This window comes from Micrasema longulum, unplaced genomic scaffold (assembly GCF_059751315.1).
Source record: "Micrasema longulum isolate JH-2025_06_02 unplaced genomic scaffold, ASM5975131v1 h1tg001171l, whole genome shotgun sequence".
Classification (NCBI taxonomy): domain Eukaryota; kingdom Metazoa; phylum Arthropoda; class Insecta; order Trichoptera; family Brachycentridae; genus Micrasema; species Micrasema longulum.
The window spans coordinates 295,896-318,320 of record NW_028278358.1 but is presented as its reverse complement, the minus strand read 5'-3'; the positions used below and the strand labels follow the sequence as shown (position 1 = coordinate 318,320).

The window sequence follows — 22,425 nt, the reverse complement described above, 5'->3', positions numbered from 1 at the left end:
ATCATTAATAATTATCGCATATTATTAAAACAATATCATACCATATTTCTCAAACAATAGAAAACTTTGAGGTAAAACGATTTACTTAAAGTTGTGCGAGAATTATATAATCCTATGCAATTTAAATATCTATTGGTACCTACATAAATTTAAGAAATCAAAAATATTTATGTATTTTTTAATGTAACGAATTCAACATAAATCAAAGAATTTAAATTAGGGATAAGCAGAAAAATACTATTCCTAATTGAAAAAGTTTTTTTTTTAAGTTTAACGTTTCATAATTTCGTAAAATTAATAAGAGAAAAATAGTATAATTTACGTGAATGTTTCAGAATATCGAAATACGATTAATGTATAAATTGCTATAAAACTTTAATATCGTAATTGGTGGAATTATCTTTACAAAAAGTTAATTTGAGAAATCAAAATGGTGATATACTGTATATTTCTGGACTTAATAACGGATTGAAATGAAGATTTTAGTTTGAAAGTACAAATAACGGATTTCATAAAAGTTATTGTTTATTTTTAAAACTTTTTTGAAACCTAACCTGTTTTCCCCACTTCCAGTCTGGCCCCCTGATGACGCGAGCCCCGACTCCTTCCATCATGAAGCGGGTAGCTCTGCTGGCGGAGGTTACCGCTGAGGAGTTTGCTGCCTCCATTAGGACCAATCGTCAATAAACAAGAAGGAAATAATCGCGATGTAATTAAAATGACCCGAATTTGACAGCTTTCTGACACTTTGACAGCAAAACACCTTCAAATTAATGTTACTACATTTAAAAAATATGAGAGTTCAGTGTTTTTTAATTATTTGTTTTATTGTCAATAGACTATTATACTTCGCAAAAAAAAAGTTTTTTAAATATTTAAATGTAGTATTTTCAGCGCTATGATTTTTCAAAGTATTTTATTTCTGAAACAACTCCGTGTGTGACGTCAGAGGTTATCTTCCGCTTATTCTCTGTCAGTTATACTTATTGGTCCGTTTACGGTAAGCAAACCAAATATCTTTCACAGCTGTCTTATCTTTGGTTGATTCTTATGAACTGGTGACGTCGATCAAAGTAGTTCGTTTTTATTTAAATATGTATTATATTTTTTCGTACGTTTAAAAAAAAACAATTGAATTCTCTCATTTTCACTACGTGCAAGAAAACATTTTTTGTATTTAATTTCTCGTGGAGCTGAAGGTTCTCAATGTTTTATTATTTATTGGAAGTACTTCAATTCTCTTTTGGCTGTTGTATTAAAAAACTGTTTTTTTTATACATATGAGATATCCATGTCCTGGATTCTGCCAGATGCAAATGTCAGCTTAAGGAAGAGGACACAAACCACATTTTTTTGGATGTCCAATCCATAATATTAATCAACAATATTTTGAGTTTGTCCAAATTTTTGTAGACAAGGACTGGATTAAACTCCATGGGGAGCTGTTAACATTAAAATATTACAACAGAGATAAATAACATTTAAGAGAAGGTAATTAGAAGTCTAGGCATCTACAGGGCTTATGACCTGTCATTCCCTGGTTTAAGTGGTCACTTTACACACTGTGTAACATTCACTTTTCTGCCCATATTTGAACATCTATATTCCTTCAATTCTTTAATCTGTTGATGTTTGTAAAGTTAAATATCTGAAACTTTTATTTATGCGGGTGAGATTCATCTAGTTCTTGTCTACAAAAATTTGGACTGACTCAAATTATTGTTGATATATCCACCTGGTTCATGTAGAAGCATAGAAATTGAAAAAATATTATTTTCAGGCGTTGCCTAGTATGTAGGTGTAATAATTAAATTAGATGAATCTGTAGCTGCCTAGACTTTTTATTACCTTCTCTTAAATGTTCTCCATTTCTGTTGTAATATATTTAGTATAATATTAATACTCTAGAATTAATTGATTGTGTCTGTCTCTTATACTTACGCACTGGAATTATGACCTCATTTTTGTGTTATATACGCTAAATTTTAGTCATTTTCGTGTGTTCAAATTTAATATTCGAACCGAATAATAATTATCTTTGCATAGGTATTTATATTAAGATTTACCTCAATTTATTTTAAAAAATCAACCATGAGAATATATTTTCTCCATTATTATTATCACAATAATATATCCTTCTAAATTGTTTTTTTTATGAGGCACGAGAACATGTTTTTTCAACATTATCACAAAAACCTTTACCTTTAAATTAATATTTTCTAAAAGCCGTGAGAGTATTCTTCTACCCTTTTAAATATATTATGACAAAATTTGATTGATTTGGAGGATTTATTTGTATATTTAAATGAAGTTTTTTGGTTTATGATGCCGTGTGTCGTTCGCACTCTTTACCGACGTTTCGGATCGCATTACAGCGTCCATCTTTAGGGTCGATGTTATTTGTAAAGATAGATGTGTAACGTTAAGAACCTACTTAAAATGTGCTTCTTGTGATGGTCATTGCTGTCTACAGCTTGTCAATTCGAATGATTTTTTTTTCAATTTCAATTTGAATTCGTTAAAATGTTGTAAATTGTGTTATTTTAGACGCAATCATCCTTGTTCATGTAACTTACTGACATAAAAATGACTGAATATGTACCTATAAAAAATAATAGAAAACAATCAAATAATAACAAAAGAACAGCGGTTCCTAAAAGGTATTTCCTAAAAGCGGCTCTTAAAAGGTAAAGGAAAGGTCACAGGGGTTTTTAATTCAAAATACAGTCTTTCTTTTCAAGTCAAACATTACGACATGCAAACAATAAAGTATCATGTGTCTTAAAAATATTTTTTTTGTCAATTCACTTTTTTATTGGCATGATATGGTTTCGCCAAAAAATAGTGTTCCATTGCCTAAAAAATGGGAAACCGCTGCTGTAAATCTAAAAAACCTCAGTACTTAGGTGAAAAAAGCCAAGGATATCTTGTTAATTTATGTATTTGGGACGAAACTATAATTAGTTAAATGGTTATATACAAACATTTAATTTAATGTTTGATCACAAAGTAAATGCTTGAAATACACGTCATGATAAATAAATTAGTATATTGTTAAAAATTATTTTGGCCTACGTGTGCCAATATGATACGGACGACTCTAGCGTTTCGAAATATTTCCAAAGTTTATTTGAAATACAGTGAAAAATATCTGGAGATCCCCCCTTCCTTTTTTTACATTTGCTTTTCTTGTGGCCGTGATCCCTTAAGCTACGCTTCGCGATCCCTCAGGTGGTTTTTTATACTTTTTACTTTTATGATTATGTAATTGATATGTTTTTTTTACTTTATAATCTACTTTTCATATGTTTTTAAATCTTAAAGTTGTTACTTTCCAAAAAAGAGACTACCCCTTGCGCTTGGAGAGTGATTTATAGTATTTTATTTATTTAACGATTTGGAGTTATACATTTTAAAATATATGAATAAATGAAAAAAAAATATTCGATATAAAAAAAAAACAGAAAAAGCAACTAATTAAAATAAAAAGCATTTTTAACTCGGGTTCAAAAAAATTCTTTAAATTTACTTTGAATTTATTTTTTGATATATTTTAGTTTTGATAGTATTTAATTAATTGGTTTATTTGACTAAAATGTCTCAATATGAAAAAAAAAGTTCTTGACCGTTTTTAGATTGACATGCATTTATACGTTTTTAATATTTTCGCATGTTTTGTCTTTGGTTTTGTGTTTGACGTTTGACATATATTATTTTTCTATGCATGTTTTGTTCACTTATTCCACAGACTACGCCAAAACGCATAAACTGTGCAATTGTGCAGAATAATTTGTGTTGTGATCTGTGCTAAGCGCCGAACGAACAAATGTAAACTAAAAACATTTGAATGTGATTTGTTTCTGTATTTAGTATCCATAACACGTGTTAATTTATTTTTAAAATGGGGAAACACAAGGATAAGAAAAGAAGACGCAAAAGCCGATCCTCGAATTCGAGTAGTGAAGATAGCGAAGAAGAACTTCGACGAAAAGACTTAAAAAGTAGAGACGAGTTTGCAAAACGGTTAAGAGATAAAGATGACTCTAAGACAAGAAAAGTTATCGAGTCTTCGGAAAAGCGGTCCTTCGAAGAAGCTGCCAGGAGGTTAAAATTAGAAGCCGAAGATCGAGACAAAATACTTCCATCCCTTCGGATCCAATCTAGAAGACAATATTTGGAGAAAAGAAAAGATGACAAAGTTGCGGAGTTGGAAGCAGATATAGCTGATGATGAATATTTATTCGGCGAAGACGTGTAAGTTTTTCATGAGTTTTTATTTCTGTTTTTTTAAACTTATTTTTACCATTAATATAATATACTCTAGATGCGACACTAACCACCCGTCTTGTGTTCCATTCAACCGTGGCTTTTGAACTCATCATTTATTAAGGGGAAATAGTGTTTTACGCGCAGCGGTCAGTAAATTTGAAACAGTTCAAAAGAGCATGACACACAGCTTTGAATTCACAGTAAACCGGCATAAACTGTTAGTCTTTTCACTCTACCATGCGTTTTTGCGCGGCGATGTGGATGCAGCATGACACGACAATGCTCATTTTTAGAACATAATTTGAACCTATCGTTCTATGAAGCATCATCTCTATTTAATTATACATCAGTGATTTTTACACTTTACTCTTTTACTGCTATCCAGATTGACCGAACGAGAAAAGAGAGACAGAGTCCGTAAGAAAGAACTTCTCAACATCGCCAGAGAACATGAGAAAGCGAGGGAACTTGAAAATATCCAGAGATATCACATGCCCAGAGATCTTAAGAAAGGAGAAAAGGGTTTGTGGATTTAAAATGTTTATTTTAAAATATGTTTTTAAATGCACTTTTACTGTTGCTTGGTAGCAGAATGAACATTTATAGAATTTTGTTTTAATGAGTAATAAATAACATGTACTTATCATCATCAATAAAGTCCCTGGTGGTAAATAATTAAAAACCTTGTTTTATGTTATTCTATAGAATAACTACGAAAAAATTAAAAATAATCAATCAAATGTATTTTATTTGCTCAAATTTCCCAACAAAAATACGGAAATGTATTTTAATTTTAGAGACCAAATGTATAATTATTTAGAGACTTTATTAACTCTTGCGTGGCTGTGATGTCACACTAGTCTACATATGATACAAGAGTTGATATCTCTTATTTTTTTTAAATGATGAAGTTGTATTTTTTGTTATCTTCAAATGAACGTTTTCACACTGGATTTGGAAAGTAAAATTTGTATAACTATGCTGGCATTTAATTTTAAAAATATTTATCCTTAATATGCAAAGAACGAATGTCCGCCAATACAGAAATAAATCTCTATAAGAGAGAGCACAAAGATAGAGAACTCATAACAAGGAAGACAGAGACCCTGTTTTGTGAAACAGATTCAGTCTGTTATTGGCAGTGATGGAGGACGCACTCATGTTAAATGAGTGGCGTATTTATGATTTCTAATTTATTTTGCTGTAACAGGGCTAAATTATATGTTTATAAATTATGAAAAAGGAATGATTAAACAGTATGTCTCCCTGTTTTTTTTCTTCAAATTCTAAATTATATGTTTATTTTTATAAATTATGAAAAAGGAATGATTAAACAGTATGTCTCCCTGTTTTTTTTCTTCAAATTCTAAATTATATGTTTATTTTTATAAATTATGAAAAAGGAATGATTAAACAGTATGTCTCCCTGTTTTTTTTTCTTCAAATTTCTGAACTTTAGAATATTCAGTATTTCCCTTGTCGTAACATGCTGTTACATCACCGCATGCAAAGGAATTATTTACCACAATTTTTTAAGACTTAAAAATACTTCTGTATCCAAGCAAAATCCACGAAGTGGTATCCTGTTTGGTGTCTGATATATAGCAAATACACATCTACACTTACTCTCATACAAATACACATAAACACACCCTTTTGTTGTAACACAATTTAATAATATGTATGATTCTTATTTAGAACTTTGCTGGTCTGTCTTTTAACTGTTTTTTTTTTTTAAATAATACTATATCATTGTCGACTGTTTGTTTCTTTAAAATAAATAAATAATAAATAAATAATCTTACTAACTAGTAAAACATGCCAAAAATATTGCAGTTAATTTTTTGCTTGCGACTAATGAATCATTTCATCATTGATTGTGTATGGTAGTAGATTTAACCTTGCCTATTTACTTGTTTGATTTGTATAATATATCAGCATGTAATATTGTTTTGTTTTTCTTATCTTCAGGCGATTATGTTGAAGTGGACGAGAGAGAAAAACTTCCTCATTCGGAACAAAAAAAATGGGAGCAAGAACAAATGGCTTCGGCTGTCTACAAGTTTGGTGCGAAAAGTTCCACAGCCAAGGATGAATACGAGTTGCTTTTGGAAGATCAGATTGAATTTATTCAAGCTTTGCGTATGGACGCAGACAAAAAGGAAGGGGATCAAAAGGAAGGAAAGGAACCTTCCGTCACTGAAAGAAAGAAAATGGATATTGCTGAAACCAAAAAGTCTCTTCCGGTATACCCCTTCAAAGACAGCCTTATAGAAGCAGTGAGAGCGCATCAGGTTATTATAGTAGAGGGAGAGACAGGATCTGGCAAGACAACACAAATTCCACAGTATTTGCACGAGGCGGGATTTACAGAAGGACCGAAGTGCATCGGATGCACGCAGCCGCGTCGCGTGGCCGCCATGTCCGTGGCAGCTCGCGTGGCGCAGGAGATGGATGTGAAGCTGGGGAACGAGGTCGGCTACAGTATCCGGTTCGAGGATTGCACTTCGGAAAGAACTATCATCAAATATATGACGGATGGAACCTTACACAGAGAATTTCTCTCTGAACCTGATCTCGCTTCATACAGTGTTATGATTATTGATGAAGCACATGAGAGAACACTCCACACTGACATACTTTTTGGGCTAGTTAAAGACATCGCTAGATTTAGACCCGACTTAAAACTATTAATATCTAGCGCTACTTTGGACGCACAGAAATTTTCAGAATTCTTTGATGATGCTCCGATATTCCGAATACCGGGAAGACGATTCCCTGTTGATATTTACTACACCAAAGCTCCTGAAGCAGATTATGTAGATGCTTGTGTGGTCTCGATACTCCAAATCCACGCTACACAGCCTTTAGGCGATATTCTAGTTTTCCTCACTGGACAGGATGAAATCGAAACATGTAATGAAATGTTACAGGATAGAACGAAGCGATTAGGATCTAAAGTTAAAGAACTAATAATTTTGCCTGTTTATGCCAACCTTCCGAGTGATATGCAAGCTAAAATTTTTGAACCCACTCCTCCAGGAGCCAGAAAAGTAGTTTTGGCCACAAATATTGCGGAAACATCCTTAACCATCGATAATATAATTTATGTTATCGATCCGGGATTCGCCAAACAAAATAATTTCAATTCACGCGCTGGCATGGAGAGTTTGATGGTGGTCCCAATATCCAAAGCTTCAGCCAACCAAAGGGCAGGAAGGGCTGGGCGAGTTGCACCTGGAAAATGCTTCAGGCTCTATACAGCTTGGTCTTACAAGAATGAACTAGAAGATAATACAATTCCTGAAATTCAGAGAATAAATTTGGGGAATGCTGTTCTCACACTTAAAGCTCTCGGTATCAACGATCTAATTCATTTTGATTTTCTCGATCCCCCTCCGCATGAAACTTTAGTACTTGCGTTAGAACAGCTTTACGCTTTAGGAGCATTAAATCACCACGGAGAACTCACTAAAGCTGGAAGACGAATGGCAGAGTTCCCAACGAATCCAATGATGGCTAAAATGTTACTAGCTAGTGAAAAGTTAGTAAATCAATTTAATCTTCTTTTAGACCAGCGCCTAATTTTGATCATTTGCTCAGTGAAAAAATTATTTCTCGTTTTTCTTTTAGATATAAGTGCTCTGAAGAGATAGTCACTCTGGCCGCAATGCTTTCTGTAAATGGTGCAATATTCTACCGGCCCAAAGACAAGATTATCCACGCAGACACAGCGAGGAAGAATTTCAATCATCCTGCAGGAGACCATCTCAGTTTAATGAATGTGTATAACCAGTGGGTGGAGTCAGAGTACTCCATCCAGTGGTGCTACGAGAACTTCATCCAATACCGCTCCATGAAAAGATCTCGGGATGTGCGCGAACAGTTGGTGGGCTTAATGGACCGAGTGGAGATTGCTATGGTGTCCAGTCTGCAGGAAGATGCCAATATTCGCAAGGCCATAACTGCGGGATACTTTTACCACATTGCCAGACTTTCCAAAGGGGGGAATTACAAAACCATTAAACATAATCTGGTAACTACTCTTCACTCTAATTATATAAACGTTTCTATTTTATGTTGTGAACAATACTTATTGACATAATGTACCAATTTCGCTTAGTTATTTATTTCATGTAACAACTAACGCCAATAATTAAAATATGATATGTAAAATCCAAAACATATAACGTTATGGCAATCTGTACGTGCGGATAATATTTTTTTTTTTTTTAAATATATATTTCAGCATCAAAACACAATTTAAAACCCAAAAAAGAATCAATACGGTTTTCTTTTTTTGATTCGCATCATTCATTCCCTTGAAAAGCCAAAACATGTCTGTAATTTTTCAATCAAACATCCGAGGATCTTTCTAAAATGACTTACAGATAACCTATATTGTATTATGAATTTTACAAATTTACATTCTGCATTTGATAAACTATACATTTGTATTTCAGAATGTGTTAATACATCCAAACAGTTGTTTATTTGAAGAGCAGCCGCGCTGGATCCTGTACCACGAGTTGGTTTTTACCAGCAAAGAGTTCATGAGACAAGTGACGGTGATCGAGAGTAAATGGTTACTGGAGGTAGCTCCGCACTACTACAAGTCCAAAGAATTAGAAGATTCTACCAACATGAAAATGCCCAAAGTTGTTGGTCGATCAAAACCAACAGATACTTGAATGTCATTTTTGGCCTGTCATAATTTGTCCTGAATCAAAAAATAAATTAATGTTTCTGTATATAATAAATATAAAACAAATCAAAAACATTATTTAAATTATCATTTATTTATTTATTTAATAAACGCCCAGAGGACTCTTACAATACTCAGTTAAAAGTACATAAAGTAGGTATTATAGAAAATAACAAAAATAAAATTGTTTTATTTTAACAAAAATAAATTAAGGAAATCACAGTCTTTATATAAATACAAGGTCTTTTTATAAATACAAAACAATTAAAAAAAGTTTTTGTGCAACAACTGTGGTGAAGGTGTATAGTGGGTTTTGTATGTTGGTTTAATTAATGTCCTGACGAAGAGACGGGTTCATAACTGGATCATAACTAACGGGATCATAACTATTACGCTAAACACGTAATTAATTTAAAAAAAGGAAATAAAGAGAAGATGAATACAGAGAAACACATTAAAATGGGGAGAATTGAGGGGATGGCCATTCTATGGATAGGATAGCTAATTTGATAGCAGCAGGAGTGCTGTGGAGTCCAACAGGGTCCAACAGCTCAGCATAATTATTAGCTGTTCTGTGGATGCTCACTAGGGCAGGGGAGAATGGTGGGTAAAGTGTTTCCTATTGTACTCGCACTGGAGCATGTGTCGGAGTCTGGTGGTCCTTGTATGTACACGAAAGTTTATCAGGGGCAGTAATTTTGGGCAATCTATTATAGTGCTTATTACTTTGTGCACTAGAGGGGTCAGTTTTTTATCATTGTTTTTAATTTTGTCCATTAAGCAGTTATACTTTAGAATAGCGGTTCCCAATTATTTTTTGGCAATGGAACCCTAATTGATATGTATCTTTTTTTGGCAGAACACCATGTGGACCAGTGTTTCCCAACCTTCTTTATGCCATGCCCCCCTGTAGTCATTTCAAAAGTCAGATGCCCCACCGGCATCTTTATTAATTAAACAGCAGTGAAATTTTTAAATCATATTATAATATGTTTGTAAACATATGAACCCCTAATGAAAACGAAATAAAACCTATTCTAATACATATATTATAACTGAAATTATTACAAAACCCAAATTGAAAATGTAATTAAGTAGAATTAAATAAAAATCAAAACAATAATAAAACACAAGTGACAATCTCACTTCGCCGTGCAGTGTACTTTTCAATGATACACTCTCATATGGTATATTTGTCGTGCATCTGGGGATTTGCCACAAAAAAGTGTGTATCAGAAATACAAGTAATACAGAATAGAGCTATAAGAAACATATACGGTATACCAATGGAAACGCATGTCAAAGACATTTACAAACTTACTGACATTCTCCCATTTTTGGTCATACCGTATTGAGATTGCAAAAACGGTGCTTCAAGGTGTGAATAAAGACTCTGACTAATATTGGCTATACCTTTAATCGTGACGTCCATCAGTATAAAACGCGACAGCGTCAAAATATTCACGTACCTGGATCACGCATGACAAGGCATGGTCTAAGGTCTCTGCTATACCTTGCTTGTAGTGAGTACAACAAGCTACCGGAGTCCTATAGAACGTCAATAAATAACTGTATCCATTTAAAAAATTACTACTTGAGGAGGTACGTGGAGGGTGAAATTTAGTTTTAAGTTCTTTTTTTTCCCTTAAATATTTCTTTCTTGCAATATGTAAATAATTTTTTTTAATTTTTATTATGGATTGTTTAAGGGATGGCAAGCAGATGTATGATTTGTATCATATATTTGCTTGCTATCTTATTTCAGTTTTTATGTACATATTATTACTTGTTACTTTATTACTATTTGTTGCTATATTATTATTGTTAACATACCTATATGTAAATATTTTTCTGTCCCAAAATGAGTTTGTTGTAACTCCTGGGAGTACAAAAAAAATTGTATGATTTAATAAAAAAAATTTTAAAAAATTGAAATTTAGTACAAACACACACATATCTTGACGCCTAATTCATTATCAAATTCAATTACGCTCGCTACAAAGAAATTTTATGTCCCGATCTAACTTAGTTCATTTCAGTCTTAGGTCCCTTCTATACCTCTATTAGTTATATCCAATTGATTTCGTTTTTTAATGAGTAAATCGCTCATGGCGCTAAAACCACATTCCACCAAATAAGATGAGGGAAAAGATAATAATCGTTTTCTGGCATGCAAAGTAATATTAGGATATTTTGTTAGTTTCTTCGCAAATCCATGCCATTATCCCTAAATCCTGCACAGTTTCTGTGTTTTTAGATAATTATCGAATATGTAACGGGTTTTATTCTATTTTAAGTACAATTTGGCATATATTTAAATTTTGTACATCTCAGGCATTTTTTTGTATGACCGATGAGTGTTCCCCTTTATATGTGGAATGTGGAAACTCATCTCTTAGGCGTGGTGCCCCACCTCTGAGGCGGTATGCCCCACCGGTGGGGCATACGCCCCACCGTGGGAAACACTGATCTAGACCATAAAAGAGTAAATTGACAAAAATATTATTTTTACCACCCGTGACAGATTATTGTTTACTTGTTATAATGTTCGATTTGAAAAGCAAGGCTATATTTTTAATTGAAAGTCTTTAGTACTCAGAATGAATTTTTTACAGTTTTACTTATAATACGCCCTTACTCTCAGAACCCCTGTGACCCTCTCATGAAACCCAAGGGTTCCGCTGAAAGGCTTTTAAGAACCACTGCTTTAGAAAAATCAATCTCAACTTTAATACAAGCAAATATCCACCATCCTTAAAAAAAAATTTTTGGAATGATTTTTTATCTCAAAAATTTTATTTTTGAATTGAAAAATACAACTTTTGGCAAACAGTGATGGATACATTTGACGATTGACACTTTTTAAATGTTTATTGTTTAATTATGTGTATTATTTATTGTATCAGCATTTACTTTATGGAATAACATTTTAAATAAAATGTTTAACAAAAATTTAATCAAAATTGTGTTCATTCGCCTCACACGAGCTAATATTGGTTAGAACAAAACAAGTGTTGGGCATTTGGGATTACCAATCATCGTGTGTAAATACAAACTACAATAATTATACAGAATAGTTTTTAAGTACTTGTAGGGTTAATGTATTTACACCTGATAATAGATAATCCTGAATTAGTTTTCTAACTAATATTAAACTTGTGTGTGGTGTATAAATAAATACATAGTGTTTTATTTATAATATATTAGAATTCAATCCTAAAAGTTAGAAACTATAAGTGAAAAGGACTAGTGTAAAATGTAAGTTTCTTTAAAATGCTCACAACTGAGAAGGAGAAAATACATCCTAAAAAGACTATAAATTCCAAAAGGATATTTTAAAAATAGTTTTTTTTTGTGATGATTTGTTTTTTTTTTAATAACTGATTTATGTATTTCTGAATCCTAAATCTAATGGATTTATTTTAAATTTTTATTTATAATTGAAGATGGAAACAGAAGGAGAGGAGTGTGGGGAGATACTTTTTTAAAAATCTTATCAACTAATCAGCACTATTCTACGTCATTTTTGTTTAATATATTTTGTTTTAATTAAAATGCATAATAAATACAAATGTGATATCTGTAATCAGTATTATTTTTTGATATTATCTTATACCTTGTATTTTGATAAATACTATGATTTCCATAGTAAATACATAAAATTTATTCAGTACTTGGTAGTGTTTTGTAGTACATTAATTCTCATGTAGCTTTGTTATAGAAGTCAATATTGTATCCATGGTGACTCATAATGTATTTTGTTAAATCATTATTATGTTTTTTTTGACTATTTTTATGTATTTTCCTTTTGTTACTTAATTTTGTAACGTGACATTTTCTCACACATTTCCTTATCAGAAAAATACACAGAAATAAAACTTACTGAATAAAACAGTTTTACTGTGTATTGCGGGTGGTATCAAAATGCCTGACAATAATATGAAAGGATACAACCCTGGGGAGATAGAGCCCATCCCGACACGTCCCTGGCAGCCTCCAGATACGCCCCCGTGCTATCTGCCGCAGAAAGACAGCAAAGTACCAGCTAAAGATATGATTATGGGACCAATTGGTAAAATTTTCTCATGTATAATTTTAGTATTCAGGCATTGAAGCTAAAGGATTTTGTTTAATAAGTTTTTTAAACTAGCTTATTCTTTTTTTTTAAATTGATGTATAATTTTATTAGGGCCTTGGGCTACAGGGTTGGTAGATTGGACACCGCTTGCTGGAATGACAGGAACTCGACCAGTTGTGGATAAATATTCAATAACTAAATATTCAACTGGCGAATGGCGACAACACAATGCTCAGATCTTATCTGGAGAAGCTTTACATAAAGCAGATATGTGTGTAAAAAACTTTTTTTTTTCTTAAAATTGAAAAGAATTATAGCTCATTTAATCATCAACCTATACTTATGTTCAGATTGGAAATGGATGCCAAAAATGCTCTCACTCAAGCATATGCAAAAACAGATCAAGATTATAATGATAATACTGGACGACTCAAGGAAAGAGCACAAGAAGTTTATAGATGGAAAGCTGACGTAGAATATGCTTGTAAAGCTATGGCTGATGAAATTGTTATTCTTGAAGAAATGCGTCAGAGACTTAAGTCTGCTTCGTCTGTTCTATTGTTACCTGAAGCTATTGGTTTGTATTGTTTTTAATGTTTAAGCTATAATATAATTAATTATATTTCGTTTTAAATAAACTGAATATTCCATACACAAAACATCAACAGCTAAATTAATTCTAAATCGATCTTGCTTAAAATTCTTTTAGCCAGAGAATGTTTAGATTTAAGGTCAAACAGATTAGAACCCGACCTTGTCCGAGATGCTGCGGAAGAAGAAATCATTAAAGAAATGTCACTCATTGGAGCTATTCGCCGCTTGTATGCTCAAACTCTTGCTGAAATTGATGAGCAAATGGCGAACAATAAATCTGCTAAAGCAAGAATAGAATTTGATTGGAGCGACAAAACAGTCACATATGATACGGATTCAGTAAATATTGGTATAAATAATAAAACACCAACCATCTTATTGAAACCTGGAGCTGTAAGACTTTCAGATGGGTAAATAAAAAAATATCTCAGCAAATCATTTTGCTCTATAGTTAACTTATTAATATTTTTAATGTTGCTATGTTAATATTTGGATAGGCAATCATCTTTAGGATACTGGGAGCATTTCTGCAGGGAGAATATTGACCAAGCAGAAGCAATGAGGCAACAGTCTATGGACAGACGTTCCTCTATCGATGCTTTGCTGATCAATACAGCTCGTGATCTTCGAACACAAGCGGATAGAGTGGACCAGAGTTTGGCAGAAAAAGCGGCTTGCACTGATGAATTACGTATTAGACTAGAAGATCAATTGAAAAAGGTAAATTCAATTATCTTTTATTAATCCCTACAAATTAACATTAACGTCAAATAATGAAAATTCATAACTATTTTAACATATTGCAGACGCTTCAAAAGTTGGCTGACGTTGAAACGCTGTGTAATAATTTAAAAACGGGATTACGACAGTTAGAACTGGCCATGAAAGTCGCTCAGACAAGATTAGACAACCGCGGATTCACAGGGCGACCCAACGTTGAACAGTGCAGAGACACACCACACATGGGGTATATTTTTTAATACAATCAGATGCTTTAATATGTAAAGGATAATATTATAAAAATATAAATAGGCAGCAAAAATATTGCCATTTTTAAACATTTTTATTTGTTTACAGATTGCTAGAGGAAGTGAATACTCTAGGAAAGAGTATCGCAACCCTGAAAGATAAACTGGATAGGTCTAATCTGTTTCGTAGTAATCTTCTTCAAAATAGAGGAAGCCTGGAGAGGGAATTGATCATAAAAAAGAAATCACTTTATATTGATCGGGAAAGATGTGGAGCCATTAGATCATTCTACCCATCAGCTGCTAAACTTTCGGGACATGAATAATGTTACATTTGTATCCTTAAAGTTCAACTTAATATGGTGAAAGTCGATTTTCATATTTTAAAAATTTACTTAAATTATTGTAGTAGGTAGATGTAAAATGTGCAGTGCAAAAAGTTGTTTTGTTTTTTAAAAATCCTATCAATAATCACTATTATTGTAACTTCTCATAAAATGTATTAGTTAAAACAAAATGTAATTCATAAATTTATTATAGTCATTATATTACATATCTTTTTCATTGTATAATATTAGAATGTTCAATATAATAATTGGTCATCGAGAGTTAAATCTAAAGAGACAAAAGATCAGAAACCTCCGAGGGTGTCCTGCGAACTATCGCTTCGGGATGTTCGTATTTGTTTCCTGGATCGTGCACGGCTGAATAAAGAGTTTTATAAATGGCAAAAATAACCTCAAAAGCTCTCTTTTGTACTGTAACTTTATTTGTACTGCTCATCAAAAGGCCAACTTGAGGCAAAAGGAATACTTCCGGCATTGCCATAAAACTATCAAACTTGTTCATGAACGATTTTAACATGTTGGGCTCCATACCGGGAATAGCAGACAGAGGAGCGTGCTCTTGTTCTTGAAGTATGGTATAGATCGGGCCCAAATTCAGATTAGCTACAAGCGAACTGGCCTGCTCCGATGTCAGAGTATCCATCTGAGCGTCACATTGAGCTTGTAATCGTTCACTGTAATCATTTGTAAATGGACACAATGAAATAGTGCACTGAATTTGGTAAATACAATTCAACAAGTAGACTGCCATATCTGTTGTTGAAAGATGACACGCTGTCTCATTGATCGCTCTGAGGAGAGGGTCGATTACATTAGATACAGCTTTCAATATATCTGGTCTTTCATTCTGATCGGTGACAGATGTTATCGACAGCATCTCTCTGAGAAAACTGAGTAAATCCGTGACCACTGTCGACGGAGTCAAATCCGATGGTGGCGCTTTAACACCGTGAGATAAATCAATGTTTACTCTCTTTTCTATTGCACTCAAAAATACATACTCGCTCTGCTGCTGCAGCTCGCTCAGTGTGGTCAATAACAGTCCCCCTCCTATTTCTTCAGAGAGAATCTTACTGTAGTATCTTATAAGATTAGTAACTGCACAGAGCAGCAATGCTGACTTATCTACTGTCAGTATCAACTCCGTCCGCACCTTCAGAGGATGGCAAAGACCTTCGGTTATTTCCACCAGGGCAGCGGAAACTTCTTCTTTCAGATTTATTTTATTACAATACTTGAATAAAGCGGTCAGCGCTTCTTTCTCTACGGGTAGAGCCTGATGAACCCAGGCGAGGATATCTCCGATGTAGCGTGGAGGATCATGAGCGTAGTACTCAATAGGTTTCCCGGCTCCACTGCCGCCTTTTGTCAGAGCATCGATGAAAGACCTAACGAGACACGACTTCCTAGCAGTACAATACTCGTCTACGACATACTTAAAGAGCACAGCTCGTGACTGCAATTTGCACATCGCTTTTGGGATTAAGGAATTTTGGTCTGTGGAATCGAAATTTCGGCAGCCATGTTGAGTCCATCTGTATAAGCGTTCAATTGCGGCCTCTTGGTGCAAACTTATTTTCTCCATTATATCTAATGCCGCTGTTTCCATCCCAGAGTGGATAAGTGATCTGCACTGGTTGTGTAGATTATCTACTTTTTCTAAAACGCGGAAGAAATCTTCAGTAATAGGAGAATCTCTAGCTATTCCATGCAGGGTAGTATTTTCTAGAGCTGATAACTGAAAATGGGAGATGAAGGCATTGACAATAAAAAGTTGTTTTTCCACTTTTATTTTTTCATCCTGAAGAGAGGTAGTTTGAATAATCAAATGATGCGTTTTCTCTTTTGATTCCTGAAGCCTAGAGGCCATATTATCAATAGCAGAATTCATTCTTAAAACGTCTTCGTAAATCGAATCCAAATGTTCTTTTACGCATCCAAATGCTTTTACAAAGCTTTCGTATGTTTCCAAATTTCGTTTCTCGATTTGATTTTGTAAATTGCGCCTTGCTAGAGAAGAATTAACTGTACAAAAGGAAGACAAGGCTCGCAAAGCATCAATAGTTTCTTTTTCAGTGTCATGACGTGTTTCTAATATTTTAGTAATACGTTTTTTTATGCTTGCTGAGTTATCATAATCCACCCCCATTTCTCTAAATGCCTTAAATCAAGATACTTATTTATTGGAAATAATATCTTTATTTTCTGGGATACAATTAATTTATTGGCCTACGGCAACTAACAGTTCTTTTTGGCAGCAATTTACAGAGCAATAAAATTAGTGAATAACAGAACCGGTATTGACCACGTATTGACACTGACAGTCGACAGATTTCATAGATAACGACAAATGATTGTAGGTGTAGTATGGCGTTCATAAAATCGAAAAGATAAATAGGCAATAAAAAATATTTTACAAAATGATAAATCATAAAGCACTGCATTTGTAAACCAAATGCAGCGTATTTCAATCATCTGTTACGTGAAGATAAAGTCCTACTCTTTAGGTGCCAGTGCAATTTAAACAACCTTAGATATCAACATTTCACGTCCACCCTGCCAGGAATTAAACTCAGGACCTCAAGAGTGGTAGCCAAATGTGCCAACCACTGCACTACGAGGCCGTAAATAATAACCAAACTACATCAAATGGGATACAAGTTGTGTAGCGTGGGGTTCAAACATAATACTAACTACTACAGGACGCTTCTTCTTTTACCAAGTAAAATTTATTACTACCATCGCGCCATTCCCCCGTAGGCGTGAAATGAAAAAAAATATTTAAAAAAACAGAATTTTAATAATTGACGTATTTAAAAAAATTAAATATTAATAATGCAAGGAAAAAAATAGATGCATATAGCAGAAATGTTTGTGCAAGCAAAGTAATTCTTTCTTGTTACTTTCATGGGTGGTCTCCCCTACTTATTGTATTATAATATAATGCTGTTTATAGACTCGACACTTATTACTTTTTTGCGTCGTCTCCCCACGAAATATACCGAAAAACATTAATAAAATTACATAATACATCTCACTGCACAGGTCATGAAGTGACATAATACATCTCACTACACGTGTCATAACATAAAGTGACATAATACATCTCACTGCACATGTCATAAAGAGACATTATTGATCAATTTTATTTTTGCTCAACTTAAAAAAAAATGTTTTTCGTTGCTTAAATTTTATCACTCCATGCGCTTTGTAGCTACAATACGTTTGGTAATATTAGCCTTTATGTTACGTAAATTCACTATCTTAATCTATCCTTCAACTTGTTCTGTTGAATAATAAAACTTCCAACTATAAATGTGACAGAAATAACAAAGACGGGCATGTATCGATTTGTCATGTAGATGAATTTAAGCTAGCATAACTTTTTTTGCTGAGGTAGGTAGTCTGTGACTAATTTTTTGCTTTTGCGCAAAACAATTCTTTTACGTAATGAAACTAAGCTGATTTGGTATTTTTATGTCACAATCAGCAATTACAGATTATTAGCAATTTGCAAATTATTTATTTGCAAATGTTGATTGACAGATAAGTGTTTTTTTAATACTAAATCAATGAGTAGATATCCGATTTTGAAATCAACGCCGATTTTTGATTACGTTTTTTATCCATGCTTGTCACACGTACATAATACTATTTGAAAGTGTGAGTGAAAAACTAAAATAAATTTTTGCCTAAATTTTGACTTGAATGACAGATTCTGTGACAGTCTTCTTCAAGTTAAGTCATGTCTTTCTCGGTCTTCCTTATTTTCTTCATTCATTAACATGCATTCGCATGGTAAATTCTTTAAGCTGTTTTTTTGCCATTAATTCGCTCTACATGTCCAAACCAACGCAGAACTCCATCACATTGCAAGGATCTTGATTTAGTCAATAATGTCTGTCTCAGCCTTATATAATGCAAGAATGTCGACATAATCGAAATCTGATATTTATTAAATCTTTTAATAGCAACTTTTGGTTTTATGCCTCAATGTCCAGAATGTGTAGATTAGTCAATTTGTCACACAACTTGTAATTCTTTGGAATAGATCTTCCGGCTTTTCATAGATCTCATCGCCACTAAAACAGTGGATGAAGATGGATTGGCATGGTTTAACTCGAAATTTTACATGTTTATCGTGTTTATGAATATATTGTATTGCCCTTATTTTTGTTTTAGCTTCATAGTTTTATGTTCTTTTTTCTTCAGTTTCTTGCATATACTCGTATGTTTCTTCGTGAAACTGTTGTAATTAACTCGAGCTGTATCTATAATAAATAAATTAACATGTTCACTTTTAATACATTGTTTTAGCATACATTTGCCTGAGAGATTGTATTTATCAGCTTACTTTGATCTTTGTTTTTCTGATTCTATACCTCACTCTTATGCATAAATGTCGGCACCAGGCTGCGTTGCTAATTGTGAAACTTATAAATTGTTAATTATGCCTTTTGCGAAAAACATTTATTTGCCAAGGTTGATTTAAGTGCACCGTTCATCATTGCTCCGGGCACTCACTTTTCTTTTAATATCTTTATTTATCTGATAACGTTTATATTTGGTTAAAATCACTTCTTTTAAAATTTTGTTATTAATTTTAATTAAATACTCTTAAGTCAATTTTTTGTTAAATTTAAATGGTCGTTAGATTTAAAACCATCCGTGAGCTCTGCAACTGCAAGACATGTTGAAATCTAGCTCACGTATGTTACTAAAATTCAACATGAATCCAACCAAGACGTGTTGACTATAAAAATAAATGTAAAACAATCTCCCTCTCTAAACACTAGTTTTCACTCTATTATAGAGGTAAAAACGTTATTATTATTAATTTGTGTGTACAAACTATTTGTAATTTTATACTTATTTTGTCATTTAATAAATAAATTTAAAAAAATAAAAAAACATTTTACCGCGTTTTTCCATACGGATGAGTGACAGTGAGATCAAATTTTATCTTTTGCTCGATGAAGATAATATAAGAATTACCACATACAAATAAAAACAAAAAAAAACCCGAGCACAAAAAAGTGTATTCTAGTATACCAGTAGTCTAATCTGAGAGTAAAAAATATTTTGTCATTTTCATTATGTTGCCGGTAAAATTCATGTACGCGCTGTTCAAAACCACTGAATAGTGTATCTAGTTATGCACAAAAAGGTTATGCACATTATAGGATGATTTAGAGGACAGACGTACAATTGTAGTATACTTTTTAAATGCATTTACACCGCAATATTTGATGACTACATCCAAAAACAAAACACCGGACTGTCATGTTAAATGATTATTTCTAAAGTTTCCCACAATCGCCACCGGCGGTAGCACCTCGTGATTAAATAATTTAAATTAATTAAAAAATGTGCTTGCGTTAATACTCTGCAATATTTTTGTTGTTATTAGCAAATTTTATAAAAATAATGCAAGCAGTGTGTTGCGGATGTTCTTCAAAATATATATTTTTTATTTTTTGATAAAAATATTAATAAAATTAGATATATATTTAATAACTGTCAATAACACATCACGTGTTTTTTAAATTTTTTTATTTCAATTCACCTTTTTTTCATTTTGAAAACGTCGTTTTAAATTTTCGACTTTGATATTCTCTTTTCAGAAAACTACTGTGTTTCAATTTTTAAAATTATTTTTCTCTAAATATATGTGAGGAACGCCCTTATAATGCTGGATATAAAGTCGACACTAGCTAGAACACTCCAGAGGGGGGGTAAAAAAGCCATAAAACGAAAAAGAAGAAGAAATAATCTTTGAAACTCTGAACCTATGGTTAGTCTGTGACCCAGTAATCAAATCTTATAATGATGGAATAATCGAAAACAAGCATTCGAGACATGCAAATAATCGATGTCAAACATCGAATCAATCGATTTTTTACCCGTGAAATGTAAGAAAACAGAAAAAAAAAAAAAACATCGCTGACTATTGGGGGGGGGGGGGGTAAAAAAATACATGTGTAATAACAAAGTGCTTCAAAATAGTAATGAGGAAGTTCAGCCCTACGGGAAATTTGACATAAAACATGTTTTATTACGCACTGTAAAAATAAGAACAATAAATTGTAAATTTCTTGAAAATGTATAAAAGAAAGTTCGCCGAAATCAACCAATAATATAACGTTGTGATAGTTATATGGTGGCCTCGTGGTGTCATGGTCAGCGCGTTTGCCTGCCATGCAAAAGGTCTCGGGTTCGATTCCCGACATGGTTGATTTGAAATATTTATTTATAAGGGTGTTTTCACACTAAAATATTTCACAGTCCATGGACTGGTATCTGAAGCGTAAGACTGATCATCTGACCTTCATGTAACATAAAATTATCAAAATACGCTGCGATTGGTTTACCAATGCAGTGCCCTATGCACCATTAGGTGTGGAAAGGAAATGATGATGATAGTTATCCTGTTTCTGGGAAACAAACTAACAGACGTGAACTTAATACGTCACACGCAGAGTAATTTCAAAATAAAATCAAAATAAAAATCATAGTGCTGATGATACGACACACAAAAATGTTAAAAGTTGTGAATACATCTTAATCAGCTCAGGTTAGTCCCTTTATATTATAAACACAAACCCATTTTGTTTTCGGTGCGCCGGCCCGGCCGGTCGCAGTTGTGTGAAGCTCCTACAAGTTGTTTAATTTAATAGTGAAAAAACAAAATAAATGAGTCAATTTTGTATGGAAACGATGAAAAATGTCAAGTGTATGTATAATATAATAATAGTGATAATATGTTTTAATATGTGAGAGTAAAAGACAATTGAGGCTTCTACAAGTTAAGTAAGTTAAGAGTGAATGGACAAACAAACTAAACAGTGTTGTATGGAAACAGTAAAAAATGTCAAGTGACCTGTGTTTATCGTTTAATAATATGTGAGAGTGGAAGACAATTTGCAAAAAATTGAGATGCGATTGAGATGTGAATAATGCACAAAATTGTGTGTCCATTTTGGTGGGAACGTAAAGCAACAGCGCGGGAAGAGTCACAATACCGGGCCGGGCGCCTGTGTACCCACACATGTCAGAGGCCGTAGTTCTCGGAAGCCGGTCACGCCGCACCATGTGCAGGCAGGCGAGGGCCGCACCGGACGGATTCTACAGCTACAGTGGACCATCTGGAAATTGTGCCAGCAAAGACCGGCCACCGCAGACGGAAGCACGGAAGGTGACAGGGGAAGAAATAGGGACGCAATGAGTGTATGATTTATGACAATTGTAGTACTAAGTGACTTTTGTGAAGTTTAGTGTTAAGTAATATAATTGTATTTCCTTTGTATTGTAAGAGCGTAAGGTAATATTTTAATCATAAGTGTAGGTAGTATGTAAGTAGTTATGCGAAATATTAAAATTAAGTAGGAGGGCAGGAAGACGAGAGAATGCCTGTGGGCAGCGATAAGGCTCACCACCCATCATGCCGCGTCTCTCGGGGGGGGT

The 22,425-nt window shown here is 33.3% G+C and overlaps 4 protein-coding genes across 4 annotated transcripts in view; 2 read left to right on the top strand and 2 right to left on the bottom strand.

Annotated features, from left to right (window-relative positions):
- mib1 (E3 ubiquitin-protein ligase mind bomb 1) overlaps nucleotides 1-851 on the bottom strand; it is a 59,409-nt gene extending 58,558 nt beyond the window's left edge. Inside the window, exon 1 of the mRNA XM_088233990.1 lies at nucleotides 555-851. Coding sequence (XP_088090116.1) covers nucleotides 555-668 — 114 coding nt within the window. The 5' untranslated portion in view covers nucleotides 669-851. The remainder of the gene's footprint in view (nucleotides 1-554) is intronic.
- Nucleotides 852-3,724: 2,873 nt separating this feature from the next.
- On the top strand, nucleotides 3,725-9,006 carry l(2)37Cb (DEAH-box helicase 16 lethal (2) 37Cb). Its single transcript, XM_088233989.1, has 5 exons — nucleotides 3,725-4,254; nucleotides 4,655-4,791; nucleotides 6,241-7,813; nucleotides 7,903-8,305; nucleotides 8,733-9,006. The coding sequence occupies exons 1-5, from the start codon at nucleotides 3,902-3,904 to the stop codon at nucleotides 8,958-8,960; spliced, it is 2,694 nt and encodes an 897-aa protein (XP_088090115.1). The 5' UTR covers nucleotides 3,725-3,901; the 3' UTR covers nucleotides 8,961-9,006.
- Nucleotides 9,007-12,687: 3,681 nt separating this feature from the next.
- LOC148276647 (tektin-4-like) lies at nucleotides 12,688-17,283 on the top strand. Its single transcript, XM_088233996.1, has 7 exons — nucleotides 12,688-13,046; nucleotides 13,164-13,323; nucleotides 13,403-13,629; nucleotides 13,762-14,056; nucleotides 14,144-14,366; nucleotides 14,453-14,613; nucleotides 14,724-17,283. Exons 1-7 carry the CDS (start codon nucleotides 12,899-12,901, stop codon nucleotides 14,938-14,940), a joined length of 1,431 nt encoding a protein of 476 aa, XP_088090122.1. The 5' UTR covers nucleotides 12,688-12,898; the 3' UTR covers nucleotides 14,941-17,283.
- Nucleotides 15,132-17,308, bottom strand: Cog6 (conserved oligomeric Golgi complex subunit 6). Its single transcript, XM_088233995.1, has one exon. It carries the CDS (start codon nucleotides 17,108-17,110, stop codon nucleotides 15,230-15,232), a length of 1,881 nt encoding a protein of 626 aa, XP_088090121.1. The 5' UTR covers nucleotides 17,111-17,308; the 3' UTR covers nucleotides 15,132-15,229.
- Between the last annotated feature and the right edge of the window lie 5,117 nt (nucleotides 17,309-22,425).

What these genes read in the sequence shown, in the direction of transcription:
- Cog6 (XM_088233995.1), bottom strand. Translation starts at nt 17,110, where the DNA reads ATGGGGGTGGATTATGATAACTCAGCAAGCATAAAAAAACGTATTACT.
- LOC148276647 (XM_088233996.1), top strand. Translation starts at nt 12,899, where the DNA reads ATGCCTGACAATAATATGAAAGGATACAACCCTGGGGAGATAGAGCCC. An exon ending in TATGATTATGGGACCAATTG is followed by an intron (nt 13,047 to 13,163) that starts GTAAAATTTTCT and finishes TAATTTTATTAG; the next exon opens with GGCCTTGGGCTACAGGGTTG. An exon ending in GCTGTAAGACTTTCAGATGG is followed by an intron (nt 14,057 to 14,143) that starts GTAAATAAAAAA and finishes ATATTTGGATAG; the next exon opens with GCAATCATCTTTAGGATACT.